Source organism: Esox lucius, chromosome 15 (assembly GCF_011004845.1).
Source record: "Esox lucius isolate fEsoLuc1 chromosome 15, fEsoLuc1.pri, whole genome shotgun sequence".
Taxonomy (NCBI): Eukaryota; Metazoa; Chordata; class Actinopteri; order Esociformes; family Esocidae; genus Esox; species Esox lucius.
In genome coordinates this window covers 10,836,107-10,855,633 of record NC_047583.1, presented here as the reverse complement: position 1 = coordinate 10,855,633, position 19,527 = coordinate 10,836,107, and the positions used below count along the sequence as shown (strand labels likewise).

The window sequence follows — 19,527 nt, the reverse complement described above, 5'->3', positions numbered from 1 at the left end:
TTACTGTCTGGTCACTCAAAAGCCCCATGTAGGAGGAGTTTATTACTGTCTGGTCACTCAACAGCCCCATGTAGGAGGAGTTTATTACTGTCTGGTCACTCAACAGCCCCATGTAGGAGGAGTTTATTACTGTCTGGTCACTCAACAGCCCCATGTAGGAGGAGTTTATTACTGTCTGGTCACTCAACAGCCCCATGTAGGAGGAGTTTATTACTGTCTGGTCACTCAACAGCCCCATGTAGGAGGAGTTTATTTCTGTCTGGTCACTCAACAGCCCCATGTAGGAGGAGTTTATTTCTGTCTGGTCACTCAACAGCCCCATGTAGGAGGAGTTTATTACTGTCTGGTCACTCAACAGCCCCATGTAGGAGGAGTTTATTACTGTCTGGTCACTCAACAGCCCCATGTAGGAGGAGTTTATTACTGTCTGGTCACTCAACAGCCCCATGTAGGAGGAGTTTATTTCTGTCTGGTCACTCAACAGCCCCATGTAGGAGGAGTTTATTTCTGTCTGGTCACTCAACAGCCCCATGTAGGAGGAGTTTATTACTGTCTGGTCACTCAACAGCCCCATGTAGGAGGAGTTTATTACTGTCTGGTCACTCAACAGCCCCATGTAGGAGGATTTTATTACTCAGTCAAAGGGAGGAAATGAGAGAAGCACTTTCAATCTCTGGAAAGAAAATTGGTTTACAGACTTAAAATTGGTTTTGATTATTGCAGAGAGAAACGAGAAAAGGATTTTAGTGTTGTTTTCTCAAGATATCAGATTTGGTGGAATAAACAAAAGTACTGTGTGTATGCCATGGTAACTGTGTGTCTGCCATGGTAACTGTGTGTATGCCATGGTAACTGTGTGTCTGCCATGGTAACCAGTGTGGTCACCAGTAGTCAGAACCTAATTACCTTCTGGTTTCACTGTCCAAAATCTCTTTCTATCTATCCTCTGTTTGTCTGTCCCATATCTCTTTCTATCTATCCTCTGTTTGTCTGTCCAATATCATCTATGTTTGACTGTCCCGTATCTACTATCTATCAAATGTCAACAACAAAAAAATCTATCACCCACTGTTAGACTCATATCTCCTTCTATCTATCCTTGGTCTGACTGTCCCATATCTCCTTCTATCTATCCTTGGTCTGACTGTCCTATATCTCCTTCTATCTATCCTTGGTCTGACTGTCCCATATCTCCTTCTATCTATCCTTGGTCTGACTGTCCCATATCTCCTTCTATCTATCCTTGGTCTGACTGTCCCATATCTCCTTCTATCTATCCTTGGTCTGACTGTCCTATATATCCTTCCTTCTTCCTCTGTCTGACTGGCCCATGTGTCCAATCTATCAACGGTCTGACTATGCTCCTTCTATCCATCCTCTGTCTGACTGTCCTATATCGCCTATCTCCTTTGACTGACTGAGGGACACTCAGCTCTGCCTGTTTGCACACCCACAGACATGCTCATGTACACTTGTGCGCGCACACACACACACACACACACACACACACACACATGGAGACTCATAAACAAACACTCACACAAAAACACACAGAGTACCCTGAGGTGTTCTGAAGAGACATGCCTCTTACAGTTAGTCTAGCTCACCTTGAAGTATCACAAAGGACTGTTAGAACTGCTTCGTTCATCAGACCCCCCTAGCCGAGAAACACTGTGATACATAATGTCATGATCTCATTCTCCATCTACTCTCTACTCCTTCTCTTTTTCTGTCTTTTTCTCTCCAGGAGGCTCCTCAGGAGATTTATGGAGGCAACACCAGGTGTCAACAACAGGCTCCTGGTAGTTCTGTGAAGACCAACCATGAGGACATGGGTCAGGACCGCCCATCCAGCCTCCCGGTGAGTGACAGCTCTACCGGCCAATCGCCACACAACCTTTCAGTTCCCCAATTGTGGAGTGTGAAATATGTCAGATCTAGTAGATGGAGAGTGAACAGTACGCAGCATGACGAAGAGGAGGCACGCGCCTCTTCCCCTTCCTCTCGCCACCTTACCTCTCAGAGCAGGATTTGCAGACAGCCCTGTCAATCAGGGCGGGATCAGAGCTCTGTCCTTCAATCAAACGCGCTTCGGGCTCCGAGGGCACACCCCGGATTTCACTGCCCGTTTCAGATCTAATGCCCAAGGAAAAGGGCACCTTAGATTACGCTCTGCTACGCTAAGCATCGTTAGCGCAGACCCCCTCACCGTGTGCACTCCCCTGTCCCTCGCTTGCTAAGGTAGGAATCATTAAGGAGGGTGAGTGGAGACGTAATTGAGGAGAGTGTGTGAGGCCAGGCAGAACCGGGGAGAGGAGAGGAATGGGGGGGGTGTACTGAGGGGAATATTCTGAGCTCGATTCTGCCTCACACACTCATTAGAATAAGGCTTGGCAGTGCACTCTCAGCTAGTCTCCAGCTAGTCAAGATGGAGGAAGGAAGTAACTCAGCACAGGGACCATGGCATCCCTCCCTCTCTCCTCGCTTTCATGTAGCCCTTTTCTCTCATTCTATCTCTTTTAACTGTCTCCCTCAATCTCCCTCTCTCTCTCTTAACCACCGTTTCTCCCGTTCTCTCTGAACATCCTCCCTCTCTTTCTCTGTCTTTCGGCAGTCCCCCTTTCCTATCCTCTTTTCTCCATGTCTCTGAACCGCCATCATGAAAGCATTTTTTTAAATGAGAGATTGCATTGATGTGTCAGTGTGTTTCCACTGTCTCAGACTCAGGCCCGATTCAACTTTATTACGAGCCAGGTGGCTTGAGCCCTGCATGCTGATTGGCTGAAAGCTGTGAGACACCACAGGAATTACTAAAATGACTATGTGTTACTGCACAAATGATGTTGGGGGCCATTACACTAAAATGTAAACAGGGTGCATCAAATCCTGAAATCTAATTGGCTGATAGCCGTGGTACAGCAATACATTTTAAGGGGGTGGGTTCTATGGCCAAATACTACGGCTAAGAGCTGTTCTTGGCAAGAGGCGTCTCAGAGTGCCTGGACACAGCGCTTAGCCTTGGTATATTGGCACCACATCACAAACCCCTGACATGCCTCATTACATAATTAGAGCAGTAAAAAGTGATGTGCTTTCATACTCCTGGTATATGGTATACCACATATACCACGGCAGTCAGCCAATCATCATTCCGGATTAAAACCACCTGGTTTAAATTACACCATATACCACAAATATGACATCATATAACTTTTACTGCTCAGTTGATAAGAGCAATACGGCAATTCGGGGGGGTTGTAATTTATTGGCAATATACCACAGCTAAGTTCTGTGTCCAGGCATCATACCTAAGAACAACTCCATGTACCACACCCCCTCACTCCTTATTGCTCAACTATTCTATAATACACATCTTTATACTATACTAAAATTTATCATAGATCACACTACTATCATTATCCTACATTTTACTACATGATACTACATTATACTACAAACTCAGCACAGTATAACAGATGGATGAAATAGAAATGAATTGCTTATTAGAATTTTTGTGTACAGGACACACTTTTCTGCAGCGGTTGGAAGAATGCACTGTGATTGGTTGGCTACACTTGCAACCAGGAAGGGCAGAGTTTGCATTGTGAAGTGAGAACGTTAGACCCAGTTCTTACTTTCAATCCTAAAATTACCCTTACCTAAACTTAAACTTACCCTTTATATAACATTTTATTTCCTGTACACAAAAAAGTAAAACATTTCTAATCAGCAATTTGTCCCTATTTCACAAAACCTGTGATAGCGTCTTTGATATACTACAATATGCGACATCAAATCACATCATACTTCAATACATTAAACTACATTTTACAAAAATATACCACACAATAATAAATTCCCATTATGTGGCTTTAATCCCTGGCTAGCCAGAGGAACTAAACATTTCTGAACTAAATAGACTACATTAGAAACAGTATGTAGGGTTGTTTAGAGGCTTTATTTTGTTTCTAGAATGCCACTACTTTCCCCTTTTTCCAGTGGTTGCGTGTCTGTGTCAGGCAGCCAGAATGGTTTTCTCACGTGTTTGATGTTGGATCTGTAGCTCCTGTCATCTCTCTAATGAGTGAACCGTGGGTCAGTTTATGCTGTGGTTTTTATTTGTGCCTCTACTCAAGCAGACTTGGTTTTACCTTGACGTTCCACTTTACGTTCACCACTGATTGCTGGGTTGATGTCCACCGTTTCTATGAGAGCAACTCCCCAGGGCTTAGTCAGTGAATTATGTTCCTGTAACTGAGAGCCTATTTAGACTAAATCCCTTGTTGTGACAACAGTTTTATTCAAATAACATTAACATAACATGTAAATCTTATTTTTTTCATTCTCGAGAAACTGTCGATGCGCCACAAGGCGAAAACACACGCGCGCAGCACTTTGGCCCGACCACTGACCTGGAAGGAGTATCAAATCACTGACTGTGTTGTTTAGCAGGTCACTAACACGGCACTCTCCGTCCAACAAGTGCTTTTGCTGGTGACAGTGGAACTGTTTTGGTAAAACACTGAACTTTCATCAATAATCTGCCCAGGGTGTTTTGCTGAAACATCTTTCCTTTGTTGTAGTGCGCGCGCATACAGCTAATGTCGCGCACACACAGTCAGGCATATAAACTTGGCTCTATTTGAAATACACCCCGGCTAACTGACTGACTGGCTGTCTGGTTGGCTGGTTGGCTGGCTGACTGACGGCTGACTGGCTTGTGAAAGGTTTGCACTGGAGCGTGTTTAGCAGCATTTAGCTAGATGTCAGTCCCTCTGCATGAATGATTTAGTGTGACGTTACACTCATGCACCATGTCCACTATAGACACCCACACATGACCAGTATTGCAGCCATGCCTACAACAGGATATGAAACACACTGTCCATTCACTGTGTAGAGTCTCTTTAGCCTCCAACAGGATATGAAACACACTGTCCATTCACTGGTTAGAGTCTATTTAGCCAAAAAAAATAATAATAATTGTGAAAAATCAGATTTAAATGACATTTACTTAATATGCAAATACAATGTTATATTCAAACTAGCAATGAGAAACTCTCTGCGCAAGAGGTAAGGCAAATCTGTCATCAAGTCTTGTACATTGGAAAAAAAGCTAACGTAGTGTAAAAACATCCGTAGAGTGGGTGGGATCAACTCAACTATATTTTCAGATCAGAACAGGTGTTCTTTTCTCCCAACTGATGCATCAGCTGTTGGGTCATTGCTTTCCGTTTGAATGTGTCTGTGTGTGTCTGTGTGTGTGTGTGTGTGTGTGTGTGTTTGTGTGTGTTTGAGTGTGTTTGTGTGTGTCTGAGTGTGTGTGTCTGAGTGTGTGTGTCTGAGTGTGTGCGTGTGTCTGAGTGCGTGTGTCTGAGTGCGTGTGTCTGAGTGCATGTGTTTGAGTGTGTGTGTTTGAGTGTGTGTGTTTGAGTGTGTTTAAGTGTGTCTGAGTGTGTTTGTGTGTGTTTGAGTGTGTTTGTGTGTGTCTGAGTGTGTGTGTTTGAGTGTGTCTGTGTGTGACAGAAAGCAGCAGTGTGTCAGGGTTAGGTTGCTCAGCTGTGGAGGACGAGTGTAAACTCAAGACCTGTCCCTTTTCCTTTGCTCCACTGAACCCCAACAGACGCACGCACACGCTGACGCACACGCGCACGCACACACACTACATTTTCAGAGTGAGTGAGAAGTTGAAACCGAGAGGGATGAACCTGGTTAAGCAAACACAGCCCAGCTCGTCTGCAACCTATATTACCCCTAACAACAGAGAGGAGGGGGGAGGGGAGGGGGCCTGTACTATAACACTCAGATCAGGAGGAATAGACTTGAAGAACAGAAAGAGAGAGGTCATCTATATACTATATGTAAAGGTGAACTGCTAGTTGTAACACTTCCTATAACAGAAAGCACACACCACAAGGACATCATTGGCGAGAGAGAAAACACACAATGAGGAGAACATTTATCAGAGAGAGAAGGCAAAGCATTGTTAGGACTATACTCACTAATTATCAAAATCCAAAGAAATTGCTTTTGAATTTGACAATCACCTAAAGGAATCCATTTTCAAAACTTCCATAACAAACACCTTACAGACCCCACAGAGTGCCAGGACAGCAACACAGTTGGACCCAACCAAATCATGGGAAAATTACACTGAAAATTATCAACCAAGCAAAAAGCTCATTGGAATGCTATCCTGCTGTAAACAGAGTGTGTGTAACAGAATACATGACCACTGTGAACCAAAGATTCTGGATGAGCACGCCCTGGTGGAGGAGAGACCATCATTCAAAAGACACACTGCCCACAAAATGAGGTGGAGAGGGAGCTGCACTTTCTAATCTCCTGTCTCATGTATGACCACATTAGAATTAAATCAAACCTTGATAAATTCCCATCTGTTAAGCTGCAACTACTTATATTATTGTCCAACTCTACTATTTATTCTCTACTTCTATTCTCTACTATTTATTTTTTTTTATTAATTAATCTTTGTTATTTTCCACTCAATTTAAACAAATGTTATCCATGCCAGAAAAACCCATGAAATTGAGATTGAATTATAAATTGTTGAGTGTTTGTCTCAGTGTTTTTTTTTTATATGTGTGAGAATATGTTTGTGGTTGTGTGTGTGTGTGTGTGTGTGTTGGGGGGTAATGAGATGCAGGGGCTGGTGCAAAACTAACGCACCTAACCTAAATCTAATCTTAACCTCAATAACCTAAATTAACCCTCCACCATCCCTTAATCCTAATCCATAATGCCTAAACTCTTAGTTTAAGCATACTTTTAACCCTAGAACTAATTCTAACCTTAACGTGAAAAAACCTAACCAAGACGGAAACATTTTACTGTATAGATGAGGACTGTGGAAAAAGTCTTTATTTTCTCAAAATCTCCTCCCTTAAATAGTGTGAAGTAGTCACTTTGATTGCAGTTTGACCACACACATGCACACACACCTATACACACACACCTATACACAACTATACACACTTATACACACACACCTATACACAACTATACACATACACTTATACACACACCTATACACACACACCTATGCATACACACCTATACACCCTTATACATACACACCTATACACACACACCTATACATACACACCTATACATACACACCTATACACACATACATATACACACACACCTATACATACACACCTATACATACACACCTATACATACACACCTATACACACATACATATACACACACACCTATACATACACACCTATACACCCCTATACACCCCTATACACCTACACCTATACATACACACCTATACACACACACCTATACATACACACCTATACACCACTATACACACATACATATACACACACACCTATACATACACACCTATACACCCCTATACACACATACATATACACACACACCTATACATACACACCTATACACCCCTATACACCCCTATACACCTACACCTATACATACACACCTATACACACACACCTATACATACACACCTATACACCACTATACACACACACCTATACACACACACCTATACATACACACCTATACACCCCTATACACCCCTATACACCCCTATACACATACACCTATACATACACACCTATACACCCCTATACACCCCTATACACCCCTATACACCCCTATACACCCCTATACACATACACCTATACATACACACCTATACACACACACCTATACATACACACCTATACACCCCTATACACACACACCTATACATACACACCTATACACACACACCTATACACACACACCTATACACATACACCTATACACACACACCTATACACACACACCTATACACACACACCTATACATACACACCTATACACACACACCTATACATACACACCTATACACCCCTATACACACACACCTATACACACACACCTATACACACACACCTATACACATACACCTATACACACACCTATACACACACCCCTATACACACACACCTATACACATACACCTATACATACACACCTATACACACACACCTATACATACACACCTGTACACCCCTATACACACACACCTATACATACACACCTATACACACACACCTATACATACACACCTATACACACACACCTATACACACACACCTATACACATTCACCTATACACACACACCTATACACACACACCTATACACATACACCTATACACACACACCTATACATACACACCTATACACCCCTATACACACACACACACCTATACACACACACCTATACATACACACCAATACACACACACCTATACACACACACACACACACACACACATACACATACAGAAGAACTATTGAAGCAGCATCCCCTTTCTAGCTGGCATGGTATGTGTAGTTCACTTGATCCATAGACAGCCATACCCGCCGGCTCAGTTACCAGGCTGGCCCAGTCTGAGAACGGGACTCTGTGAGGGGATGCAAGTACTCTGTGGGTTTGCGTATGTGTTTGCTCTTTAGGAGGAGAAAAGACTTGAGTTTCACCTAAAAGTGTATGTGTCATGTTCCTCAAGCACATGTCTTCTTAGGTAGATCACATGATGGAATGTGATAGTGATAGATCATGTGATGGAATGTGATTCTACAGTGATAGTGATAGATCATGTGATGGAATGTGATTCTACAGTGACAGTGATAGATCATGTGATGGAATGTGATTCTACAGTGACAGTGATAGATCACGTTATGGAATGTGATTCTACAGTGATAGTGGTAGATCACGTGATGGAATGTGATTCTACAGTGATAGTGGTAGATCACGTGATGGAATGTGATTCTACAGTGATAGTGATAGATCACGTGATGGAATGTGATTCTACAGTGATAGTGATAGATCACGTTATGGAATGTGATTCTTCAGTGATGGGTAAGGCCATCCATCCTCTTCAGATGAACTTGTGGCATGTCTCTGAATGCACATTGAAAGAAGGCTCTTTCTATGTATATACAGCTGGTCAGGCAGTATAGATGTCACTCACTTTTTACATTTGGTGTGAGGTTCTGTTAATGTTTGTAAGGAGTTCCTCATGTGTTATCTGTGTTTTTTAACTGTATATTGTCATTTGGCAAAGCTTGTGGAGAGTTGTGTGTGTGTGTGTGTAATTGTGTGTGTAGTCTGTGTATACAGTATGTGTGTGTGAAGTGTTTGTAAATATGTGTGTACTATGTAGGTGTGTGTGCATATGTGGTGTTTGTGTGTGTGTGTTGTGAGGGAGAGATAAAAATAGGAGGCTAGATATTGTTGCCATCTCTCCTCCCTCCTGTTTCCTCCGGCAGGGAATAGCATGTCCAGAGACACAACTGATAGCCTCTCTGGTGTGACTCAAAACACACTATGCTACTGCCTGAACCTGTAAATATACAGTGGGGAGGACAAATATTTGATACACTGCCGATTTAGCAGGTTTTGCTACTTATAAAGCATGTAGAGGTCTGTAATTTTAATCATAGGTACACTTCAGAAATCCAGAAAATCAAATTTTGTAATAAATAATTTGCATTTTATTGCACGACGTAAGTATTTGATCACCTACCAACCAGTAAGAATTCCGTCTCTCACAGACCTGTTAGTTTTTCATTAAGAAGCCCTCCTGTTCTCCACTTAATACCTGTATTAACTGTACCTGTTTGATCTTGTTACCTGTTTAAAAGACACCTGTCCACACACTGAATCAAACAGATTCCAACCTCTCCACAATGGCCAAGACCAGAGAGCTGTGTAAGGACATCAGGGATAAAATTGTAGACCTGCACAAGGCTTGGATGGCAAGCAGCTTGGTGAGAAGGCAACCACTGTTGGCGCAATTATTAGAAAATGGAAGAAGTTCAAGATGACGGTCAATCTCCCTCGGTCTGGGGCTCCATGCAAGATCTAACCTCGTGGGGCATCAATGATCATGAGGAAGGTGAGGGATTAGCCCAGAACTACATGGCAGGACCTGGTCAATGACCTGAAGAGAGCTGGGACTACAGTCTCAACAACAGTCTCTCTGCTCAAGCCTGCGCATGTCCAGGCCCGTCTGAAGTTTGCCAATGACCATCTGGATGATCCAGAGGAGGAATGGGAGAAGGTCATGTGGTCTGACGAGACAAAAATAGAGCTTCTTGGTCTAAACTCCACTCGCCGTGTTTGGAGGAAGAAGAAGGATGAGTACAACCCCAAGAACACCATCCCAACTGTGACGCATGGAGGTGGAAACATCATTCTTGGAGGATGCTATTCTGCAAAGGGGACAGGACAACTGCACCGTATTGAGGGGAGGATGGATGGGGCCATGTATCGCGAGATCTTGGCCAACAACCTCCTTCCCTCAGTAAGAGCATTGAAGATGGGTCGTGGCTGGGTCTTCCAGCATGACAACGACCCAAAACACACAGCCAGGGCAACTAACGAGTGGCTCCGTAAGAAGCATCTCAAGGTCCTGGAGTGGCCTAGCCAAATATACCAAATATTCTGCTTTTGGGATGTATCAAATACTTATGTCATGCAATAAAATGCTAATTAATTACTTAAAAATCATTCTGGATTTTTGTTTTAGATTCCGTCACTCACAGTTGAAGAGTACCTATGATAAAAATTACAGACTTCTACGTGCTTTGTAAGTGGGAAAACCTGCAAAATCGGCAGTGTATCAAATACTTGTTCTCCCCACTGTAGTTGCTACATACGTAAGATGTCCCAGTATGCATAGAGCCGAACAGGAGGGAAAGAAAGAGGGAGAGAGCAGGAGGAGGGAGAAAGAGAAAGACATTTGAGAGGCGGATGAAAGAGGAAGACAGTGAGTAGAGGTGAAACAACACACCATTCTTTGCCTCTCTCCTGCCCCCCCCCCCCCCCCCCCCCCACAGGATTGGTTCGGTCCACCTCGTAACCTTCCTGGATATTTTTATAATTAATCATCAGCTGCCTGGCAGCTAGCGCCCGCGCCAGAGTATTCTCACCACTCCCTCTGGCTGTTGGAAGTCTGAAATTACATCTGTCTTTGATGTCGGGTGCACTGTTAGCGTTGCTATAGCGACAGGGACGGGGAGGGGGACTGGTGGCCTCCTTGGGAGGAAGGATATGCATGAGGAAGGCAGCGAATTGTCCTGATGGTATTACTGTGATGTTATTAACGTCTCATAAGATCTGGTGTTAGTTGTTTGGTTATTAGTGGTGTGACAACATTTGTCTTCACCGTCGCGGGCTCTTCCTGCCTGACGTCTTTAGATGTGTGTCGCTATGTGTTTGACGACTGACCGTCAGTCTGGAACACCACTTCTTAGTTACGGGATGTTATTGGTTTGGAAAATGTGTGTCTGGTGGTTTGCGCTGTCACACACGCTGATGCACATACCGACGTGTGTACCAACATGCACTTAACACTACCCCACAGAGCCCAAGTCAGATTTCACAAACCTGTGTGAATTGTTTGAGCTCCTAATATTCCACTGACTACTGGATTATTCCTGTCTTTAGTTTTTTTTGCTGGTGATGCAAGTGGTTGGAGAAGGTGGTAGGCTTGTTACCAAAGGGTGGAGGGTGGGGCCAAAGCCTTCCCCAAGTCCTATTACTTTAGGATACCTGATGGAGAGAGGAAGGGGATGGGGGCTGAGGAGAGCTTTTCCAAATATGTTTGGGTAGAGTTTTTCCGTTCCCTGCCTGTAAGGATTCATGAGAGCATGACAGTGAGAGGTAGAAGGCGATGGCTGTGGTGGTGAGGGGAGGGGGGGTGAAAATAATGTTCCATTAATGCAGAGCGGAGCCTGTGAAGGGCCCGGCGCCAATCTGCATTTCCCCAAAGTCTCAGCGTTATACATTTTTCATGAACACTGAGCGGGAATTAGCGACGGATTGCTGCTGCAAATCGCTCCTTGTGGTCTGAGGCGATGGGGGGGGGTGGGGGTGGGGGGGCTAGGAAGAGTGAGGGGGAACGGAGAGGAGCAGACAGAGAGGTGAAGGGAGAGATGACCCTGGGGAGGGCTGGCGAGGCTCTGTTGTAACTGCAGGGTACACAGAGTGGACCCCCCCACGTGTTTGATTTAAACATTATTCTTAGTGCTGTAACGCCACTGTCAATGGGGCCGGGCTGTCCAGACTGGGACATGACCTTTACAGTCCGGAGGTGTTGAGGGTGAAGGTCTATGGAGGGTTGGGGGGGGGGGGTTGAAGTGGGATGTTATGGTAACCCAAGGCGACGAGCACGAGTTTGACCTCTAGCGCCTCCCCTTCAGACAGCCTGCCCCCTCAGTGGCTGTGCAGCTGTGGCTTTCCTGTCAGTCACCGGGCAGTGCATTGTGGGGGTTAGGCTACAGAGCCTACACCACACTAAAGACAACTAACTGAACACTGGCTTGGTTAGAGGGAGAGGTCATCTAATCGTCTTTGGGCCATTGTTGAGGAGAGCAACGAGCGCTGATCAACACACACAATGCCTCACCATCAAGGGCCCGGTCACGCACACTTCTGGCAGTGTTCTTGTTAATCTCACTGTGGCTCCCTTGATCGCGGGTGACAGTAAATCATATGGAGTCTTCAGTGCTTTAGAAAACAGCGTTTTAAATCTCTTAAGAAGCCAGACTGGGGAAGCCTGCTATCCTCCGCTTCAACACACTGCCTGCTGAGACGGACACCACACCTGCATGGCATGGATCTCTTCATTACTTCTCACACACACACTGCATTCCAAACGCACGCAAACACACACACACACACACACACACACAGGCACACATTTGGAGGGGTGTAGGGCAGCTGTGGAATGGACCCCCATAGACAGACCACTTGTGTCCCGGCTCCTGTTTTTGCTACTAGGCCGCTTATCTCTGTCTCGGGGACCAGAAAACAGAAAAATCCATGTTCCCTAACTTTAACCTAACCTTAACCTCAAAAACCTAAACCATGTTGCCTGAACCTAAAAGTAACCTAAGTTCTAACACTAGCCCCATTTGTAAGATAGAAACTAAACCTAACCTAAGCTGAAAATTGACTTTTCCTTTGTGGGGACCAGCAGAAACTCTTAATTAGGACAATTTGTACAGTGGAGGATTATTTTTTTTATCCCCTGCTGATTTTGTACGTTTGCCCACTGACAAAGGAATGATCAGTCTATCATTTTAATGACAGGTTTATTTGAACAGTGAGAGCCAGAATAACAACCAAAAACTCCAGAAAAACGTATGTCAAAAATGTTATACATTGATATCCATTTTAATGAGTGAAATAAGTATTTGATCCCCTCTCAATCAGAAAGATTTCTGTCTCCCAGGTGTCTTTTATACAGGTAACGAGCTGAGATTAGGAGCACACTCTTAAAGGGAGTGCTCCTAATTTCAGCTTGTTACCTGTATAAAAGGAACCTGTCCACAGAAGCAATCAATCAATCATTTTCCAAACTCTCCACCATGGCCAAGACCAAAGAGCTGTCCAAGGATGTCAGGGACAAGACTGTAGACCTGGAATGGGCTACAAGACCATCACCAAGCAGCTTGGTGAGAAGGTGACAACAGTTGGTGCGATTATTCGCAAATGGAAGAAACACAAAAGAAACACATTGTCCCTCGGTCTGGGGCTCCTTGCAAGATCTCAACTCGTGGAGTTGCAATGATCATGAGAACGGTGAGGAATCAGCCCAGAACTGCACGGGAGGATCTTGTCAATGATCTCAAGGCAGCTGGGACCATAGTCACCAAGAATACAATTGGTAACACTACGCTGTGAAGGACTGAAATCCTGCAGCGCCCGCAATGTCCCCCTGCTCAAGAAAGCACATGTACAGGCCCATTCTGAAGTTTGCCAATGAACATCTGAATGATTCAGAGGAGAACTGGGTGAAAGTGTTGTGGTCAGATGAGACCCAAATTGAGCTCTTTGGCCTCAACTCAACACGCCGTGTTTGGAGGAGGAGGAATGCTGCCTATGACCCCAAGAACACCAACTCCCCATCAAACATGGAGGTGGAAACATTATGCTTTGGGGGTGTTTTTCTGCTAAGGTGACAGGACAACTTCACTGCATCAAAGGGACGATGGACGGGGCCATGTACCGTCAAATCTTGAGTGAGAACCTCCTTCCCTCAGCCAGGCCATTGAAAATGGGTCGTGGATGGGTATTCCAGCATGACAATGACCCAAACACACAGCCAAGGCAACAAAGGAGTGGCTCAAGAAGAAGCAGATTAAGGTCCTGGAGTGGCCTAGCCAGTCTCCAGACCTTAATCCCATAGAAAATCTGTGGAGGGAGCTGAAGGTTCGAGTTGCCAAACATCCGCCTCGAATCCTTAATGACATGGAGACGATCTGCAAAGAGGAGTGGGACAAAATCCCTCCTGAGATGTGTGCAAACCTGGTGGCCAACTACAAGAAACGTCTGTGATTGCCAATAAGGTTTTGCCACCAAGTGCTAAGTCATGTTTTGCAGAGGGGTCAAATTCTTATCCCACTCATTAAAATGCAAATCAATTTATACATTTTTTGAAATGTCATTTCTTTGTCAGTGGGCAAATGTACAAAATCTGCAGGGTCCTTGTGAGGACCTCCGGTCCTAATTTGACCTTTTTTTTTTTAGAACCAAAACTGATCTGCTGACAGACACAGGTACATGCAGACAGATTTGTCCCCAGCAACATAGAGAGGTTGCTTCAGATGTGTCCTTTCACAACCTGACCTTTGCAGGGTGACCTTATGCAGCCAGCTCTGGTTACGTAGCTCCTCTCTTCGACAACATTCTCCTCCTCTGTCCTCCTTTTCTCTCTCCAGTTTTTTTTCCTCCTTCTGCTCCCCTCTTTTCCTCCATTCCCTCTTTTCGCCCCCACCCCCGTCGAACACAGTCAAACACACAGCGTGGTCCAACCCCGTCACTCTCTGGCTCCTAAGACCCAGTGAGCTGATCCATTCTACCCTGATGGAAATCTCCCATGAGCCCTCGGTGTAATTCCAGCTGGCCGATACAATTTGATCTGGGCCAGATTACAACTGTTTCACCGGCCGCTGTATATTGCAGCGTTATAGGCAATAAGTCAGAGGTCCTGGCAGTGTGTGTACAGAGCCCCTGATTGGCTCAGTAGTCTGGTCTGCTCCAAACAGTTATTAGAGCCATTCAGGTTCTGTGACGGCTCTTCTGGCCTTTACAGACGACTGTTATTACCGAACAGACCTGGCGTTGTACCGCAACCACTGGACGGGGGTTGTAACGTGGACCCACTTTGATGTGATCGGTTTCTTTGTTTTTGTTTAAAAGCAGAGACATGTCCTGGGGCAGCGTACGCTGTCTTTCTCTCTCACACAGACACACAGACACACAGACATGGCTTTAGATGCAGCCAGACCCAGACAGGATTGTGTAAATCCACTGTGAAACATGAACATGACCATTATGTTCTACCAAGATGAGAGGAGGCAGGAGGAGGTGGGACATGGAGGTTGGAAGAGGCACCTGATGGCAGGGAAATGAAGTTCATTTTGGGGGGTTTGTGAAAATTCACAATAAGATTGATTGGTCATTGTCCTCACTCTGGCGGTTTTCACTGTCTGGCTGAGCTTCATTGTATATCTCCTGTTGCTTTTGTTGTCTCTCCTTCTGTAGAGTGATTGGCCGGGGACACAAACCAGTGTTGTGTTGTTAGATGGCATGGTGTTCTCTACCAAGTGAATTTAGCAGGTTAATACCCACAAACAGACAATGCTTCGTCTGCTTTAGTTTATAGATCTCTTGTATCACACATACCTTCTGCCTGACTGACAACTAGTTATTTTGTGGAAATACAGCAGAAAATGGGAAATCAACATCCACTTTCATAAAATAAACTTTATGAAAATGTGCATCAGAGCAGCTAACAAACAGCCCCGAAAAATAATGATCTACAGCACCGCAATTTATCCTAATCACTTTCTGAGTGGTCTTAATGGTAGCTCCCCACACCTGTTCAAATGACTGGGTTGGGTGAAAAGGAAAAGTCACTTCTTTGTGGAGCGCTAAGAAATATCCCATTCACTTTTCCTTGAAATGAGTAAGAACCCAGGTTGAACACGGCCATCACCTCGGTTTGTCAGTGAACATACTGAAAGAAAAAGCCTGGACATCATTTTTATCTATAAATGGTAAATTGTCCCAAATACATTTTCCAAACTAAAGATTTACTCTAATCATTATAATAATTAAAGGCTACTAGATTTTAGCACCATTTAAAATTCTACTTCAAAGTAGGGCCATTGGAAATCCAAGGAAGAGAGTCGACTTTGTCAGCTGTTTAAAGCGCTTTGGCACCCTGTTATCCAAACACACAGAGTAAACATGCAGATTGGTACAGACATTTTCAAATAGAAAAAATAGAACATTACACAGAAAATAACTAAATTACTGCTGGGCTATAAAACAAGGATAGAAATTGTCAAAACACCTCTCCAGTGTCAGGGATACTAAACAGAAACTGATGCTGATCTGAAAAGCCCAGTGTCCACCTACTGGCTACAGCAAAAGGAAGACGGAGAGATGTTGCTATCCACATTGTGTGATCGCTGGACAGAAGGGGAGACATACAGACATACCAATCAGGATCTGGCTTCAAATACTCCAAACAGTAACAGAACCAGTTGGCCTTTATGGTTGTGAGGTCTGGGTCCACTTTGTAACCAACAATTCACAAAATGAGATAAATATCTAATTGATACTTGGCATGCATGCAAATAATGCATGCAGAACAGATTAGGAATATACCCACTAACATTCAGAAATGAATTTCACACATGCTTAAAAGATAGTTATTCTCACACAATCCAAAATATAGCACAGAATGGTCTAGAATTGAGCTTCACAGACCAGCTGGTCCCACACACAAACTGATCCTACAGAGCCCTGTGGGGCAAATTAAAAAGCTACTTTGCCCACACCCGACAGTATTTTTTGTTTATTTTTCCTTTGTTTTAACAGGGAAATCAAGCTGAGACCAAAAGTCTCTTTTGCATTTGAGCCCTGTATTACTGCAATAATAAAAAACATAGAAATATAAAATGCTTAATAAAATCTAAAATGAAATGTAAAACATAAAATAAAAAATGTACATACATTAAGAAAAGCAATAAAAGTGAAAAATAAAAAGGTAACAAATCAAACATTTAAATTTCCTTATGGGCACAAGAACATGCAAGCAACTTGCAAGGCATTCCATGATTGGTGTGTGTAATAGCCAAAGGCAGTTCTTCCTAACTCTGAGTTAGCCTTCGGTATCTCAAGGACTAGCTACAGTAGTCTTCAGGACAATTTTTTTTAGGTAAGATAATGAGGAGGTTTCTCTAGTACAGGGTTGCATTCTGCACCAGCATAAAAGCAAGTAAAGTGACGATTGAAGGAATATTTTTCCTGTCAGTAATAAACCCTGTATCCAAAACTATCTGTTTTGGCAGAGTGGTATATGAACTGCTCTTCAGGGTTTTCCCCAGAATTTGACTGGATTCCTATTACAATCCGATAGTGTAGTGACCTAGTTCTCAGATTTGGCTTTTCTAACTAGCTTTATACACAGGTTCATCAGTTGCCTTAAGGCTAGTTAGTCGGAACTGTAAGCATTTTTTCTAGCCTTAGCTCACGTCGCATTTCTATTGTGTTTAGCATCAGATACGTGAACCAGCGGTTTGATCTGTTCTGCTGTTGTACTCCTTTGTTTGGATTGTGCTTATCTGCAATGGAATTAAAAACCCTATTGAAATGTTCTAGTGCCAGCTCTGCTTCAAGTAAAGCAGAGCTGCAATCCAGGTTAGTACGATAAAGGTTGGATAAGAAAGCATGTTTTTTTTTTAATGTTTTTAGTGATAGTGCAAGGTTTGACCCTCTGGATTCTAGCATCTCTGATACATGGGGGAAATGATCACTAACATCTAGTGAAAACACACCACTAGTCATATATGCATCAGGTGCATTTGTTAAAATATAATCAATCAAGATAGACTTAGTATGTACCTTACAATTAAGCCTGTTTGGCTTAATGAATAACTGTGCAAGATTAGGCTATATACACAATTATGTGTTTCCCATTCCAATTTTAAATCTCTGAAGATAATCACCTCAGATTATATGAAAGGGCATAAAAATAAGTTAGCTGGTTTGACATACTGTTCTTAACAGCAGGTGGACAATATACACCAACAAATGTAATATTACAGTTGTTTTCAAATTTTAGGCCTAACGCTATCAGCTCAAATTGCTTAGGAATTGAAATACACTTAGGGAGAGATACCGAGAGACTAATTTTTGTAAAAATGACAATACCCCCACCTTAACCTATCCTATCTGCCCCAAATGCATTGTATCCAATAAGCTCAGTATCAGCATCATTAATCTTATTGGATAACCACATCTCAGATAACATGCAGATGGATTTTGCTGTGATACTAAAATCTTAATGAAATCCAATTTAGACTATAGGTTCCATATATTTAGGTGCAAAAATCCAAGCCCATTAAAACTTGTGGGTTATCATTACATACAGGATCACTCAAAGCAGGTTTACATTCCAGGTATGGACATTGCATGGCAGTTGTAGTTAGATTACTGGAACCAGTCCATTTGGCGAACACCTTGTGTGAGGCTGATACTTACAATGTCACAGCAGTATAGAGTGGCAGAATAACACTGTGACTAACCAAAACATTTCAAAACGTTGACAGACTCAGTGAGCATGGCTTCTTTGTCGAGAGTTCCCCCGCAGGCAGACCCGACTCTTGAGAGAAGACAGGATATGTGCACACTGCCCACATAATGAGGTGGAAACGGAGCTGCACTTCCTTACCTCCTGTCTAATGTATGACCACATTAAAGACACATTTCCCTCAGATCATACAGACCCACAAAGAATTTGAAATCAAATAAAACATTTATACACTCTCGTATCTGTTAGAAATCACAGCAGAAAGATGTGTGACTTGTTGCCATGAGAGAGGGCAGTCAATGGAGAACAAACATCATGTGAACATAACCAATATTTATTTATTTATTTATTTATATTTGCTTATTATTTTCATGTCATTCAAAATTTGCACGGAATTACTATGCTATACATAGCTAATACAATTACATTTGAAAAGCCATTATCCTTTTTTTTTTTTCTGTCTGTAATATCTATGTAGACTGGTTGTTGTGTCCTGGGGTGGTCTGAGTATACAATGGTCCAAGTGTTTAAGTGTACATTAGAATGTGCCCTCTGGGTGAGGGTGTATCTCCTGTGTTCTCATTGTCTCCTGTGCCCCGCGGCTGTGCCCGCTAATCCAATAGAGGAAGGTGATCTTGTCTCCTCCTCTGACACTCTCCCTCAGTCTTCCTCAATTACATCCAGAGCAGGAAGCACATTTGCATTGTATTACTGCTTCAGCTTGCATCATCCCATCTATCTCCACGACAACCGTACATAGCGCACCCCGAGATCACATTTAATCTGCAGCTCCAGCCGCGCTGCACTGCCAGGCGTTGACCTGGTTAACTTATACCGCTGCATATTTATTTAACTTTA

The 19,527-nt window shown here is 43.4% G+C and overlaps 1 protein-coding gene across 3 annotated transcripts in view; it reads left to right on the top strand.

Moving 5' to 3' along the window:
• LOC105015777 (AT-rich interactive domain-containing protein 1B) overlaps nucleotides 1–19,527 on the top strand; it is a 173,113-nt gene that overhangs the window by 62,967 nt on the left and 90,619 nt on the right. For 2 of the 3 annotated variants that reach the window (XM_010879178.4, XM_010879177.4), the window contains exon 4: nucleotides 1,748–1,861. The exons of the other annotated variant lie outside the window; for it this stretch is intronic. In XM_010879178.4, coding sequence (XP_010877480.3) covers nucleotides 1,748–1,861 — 114 coding nt within the window. The remainder of the gene's footprint in view (nucleotides 1–1,747; nucleotides 1,862–19,527) is intronic. 3 annotated transcript variants of the gene reach the window in all.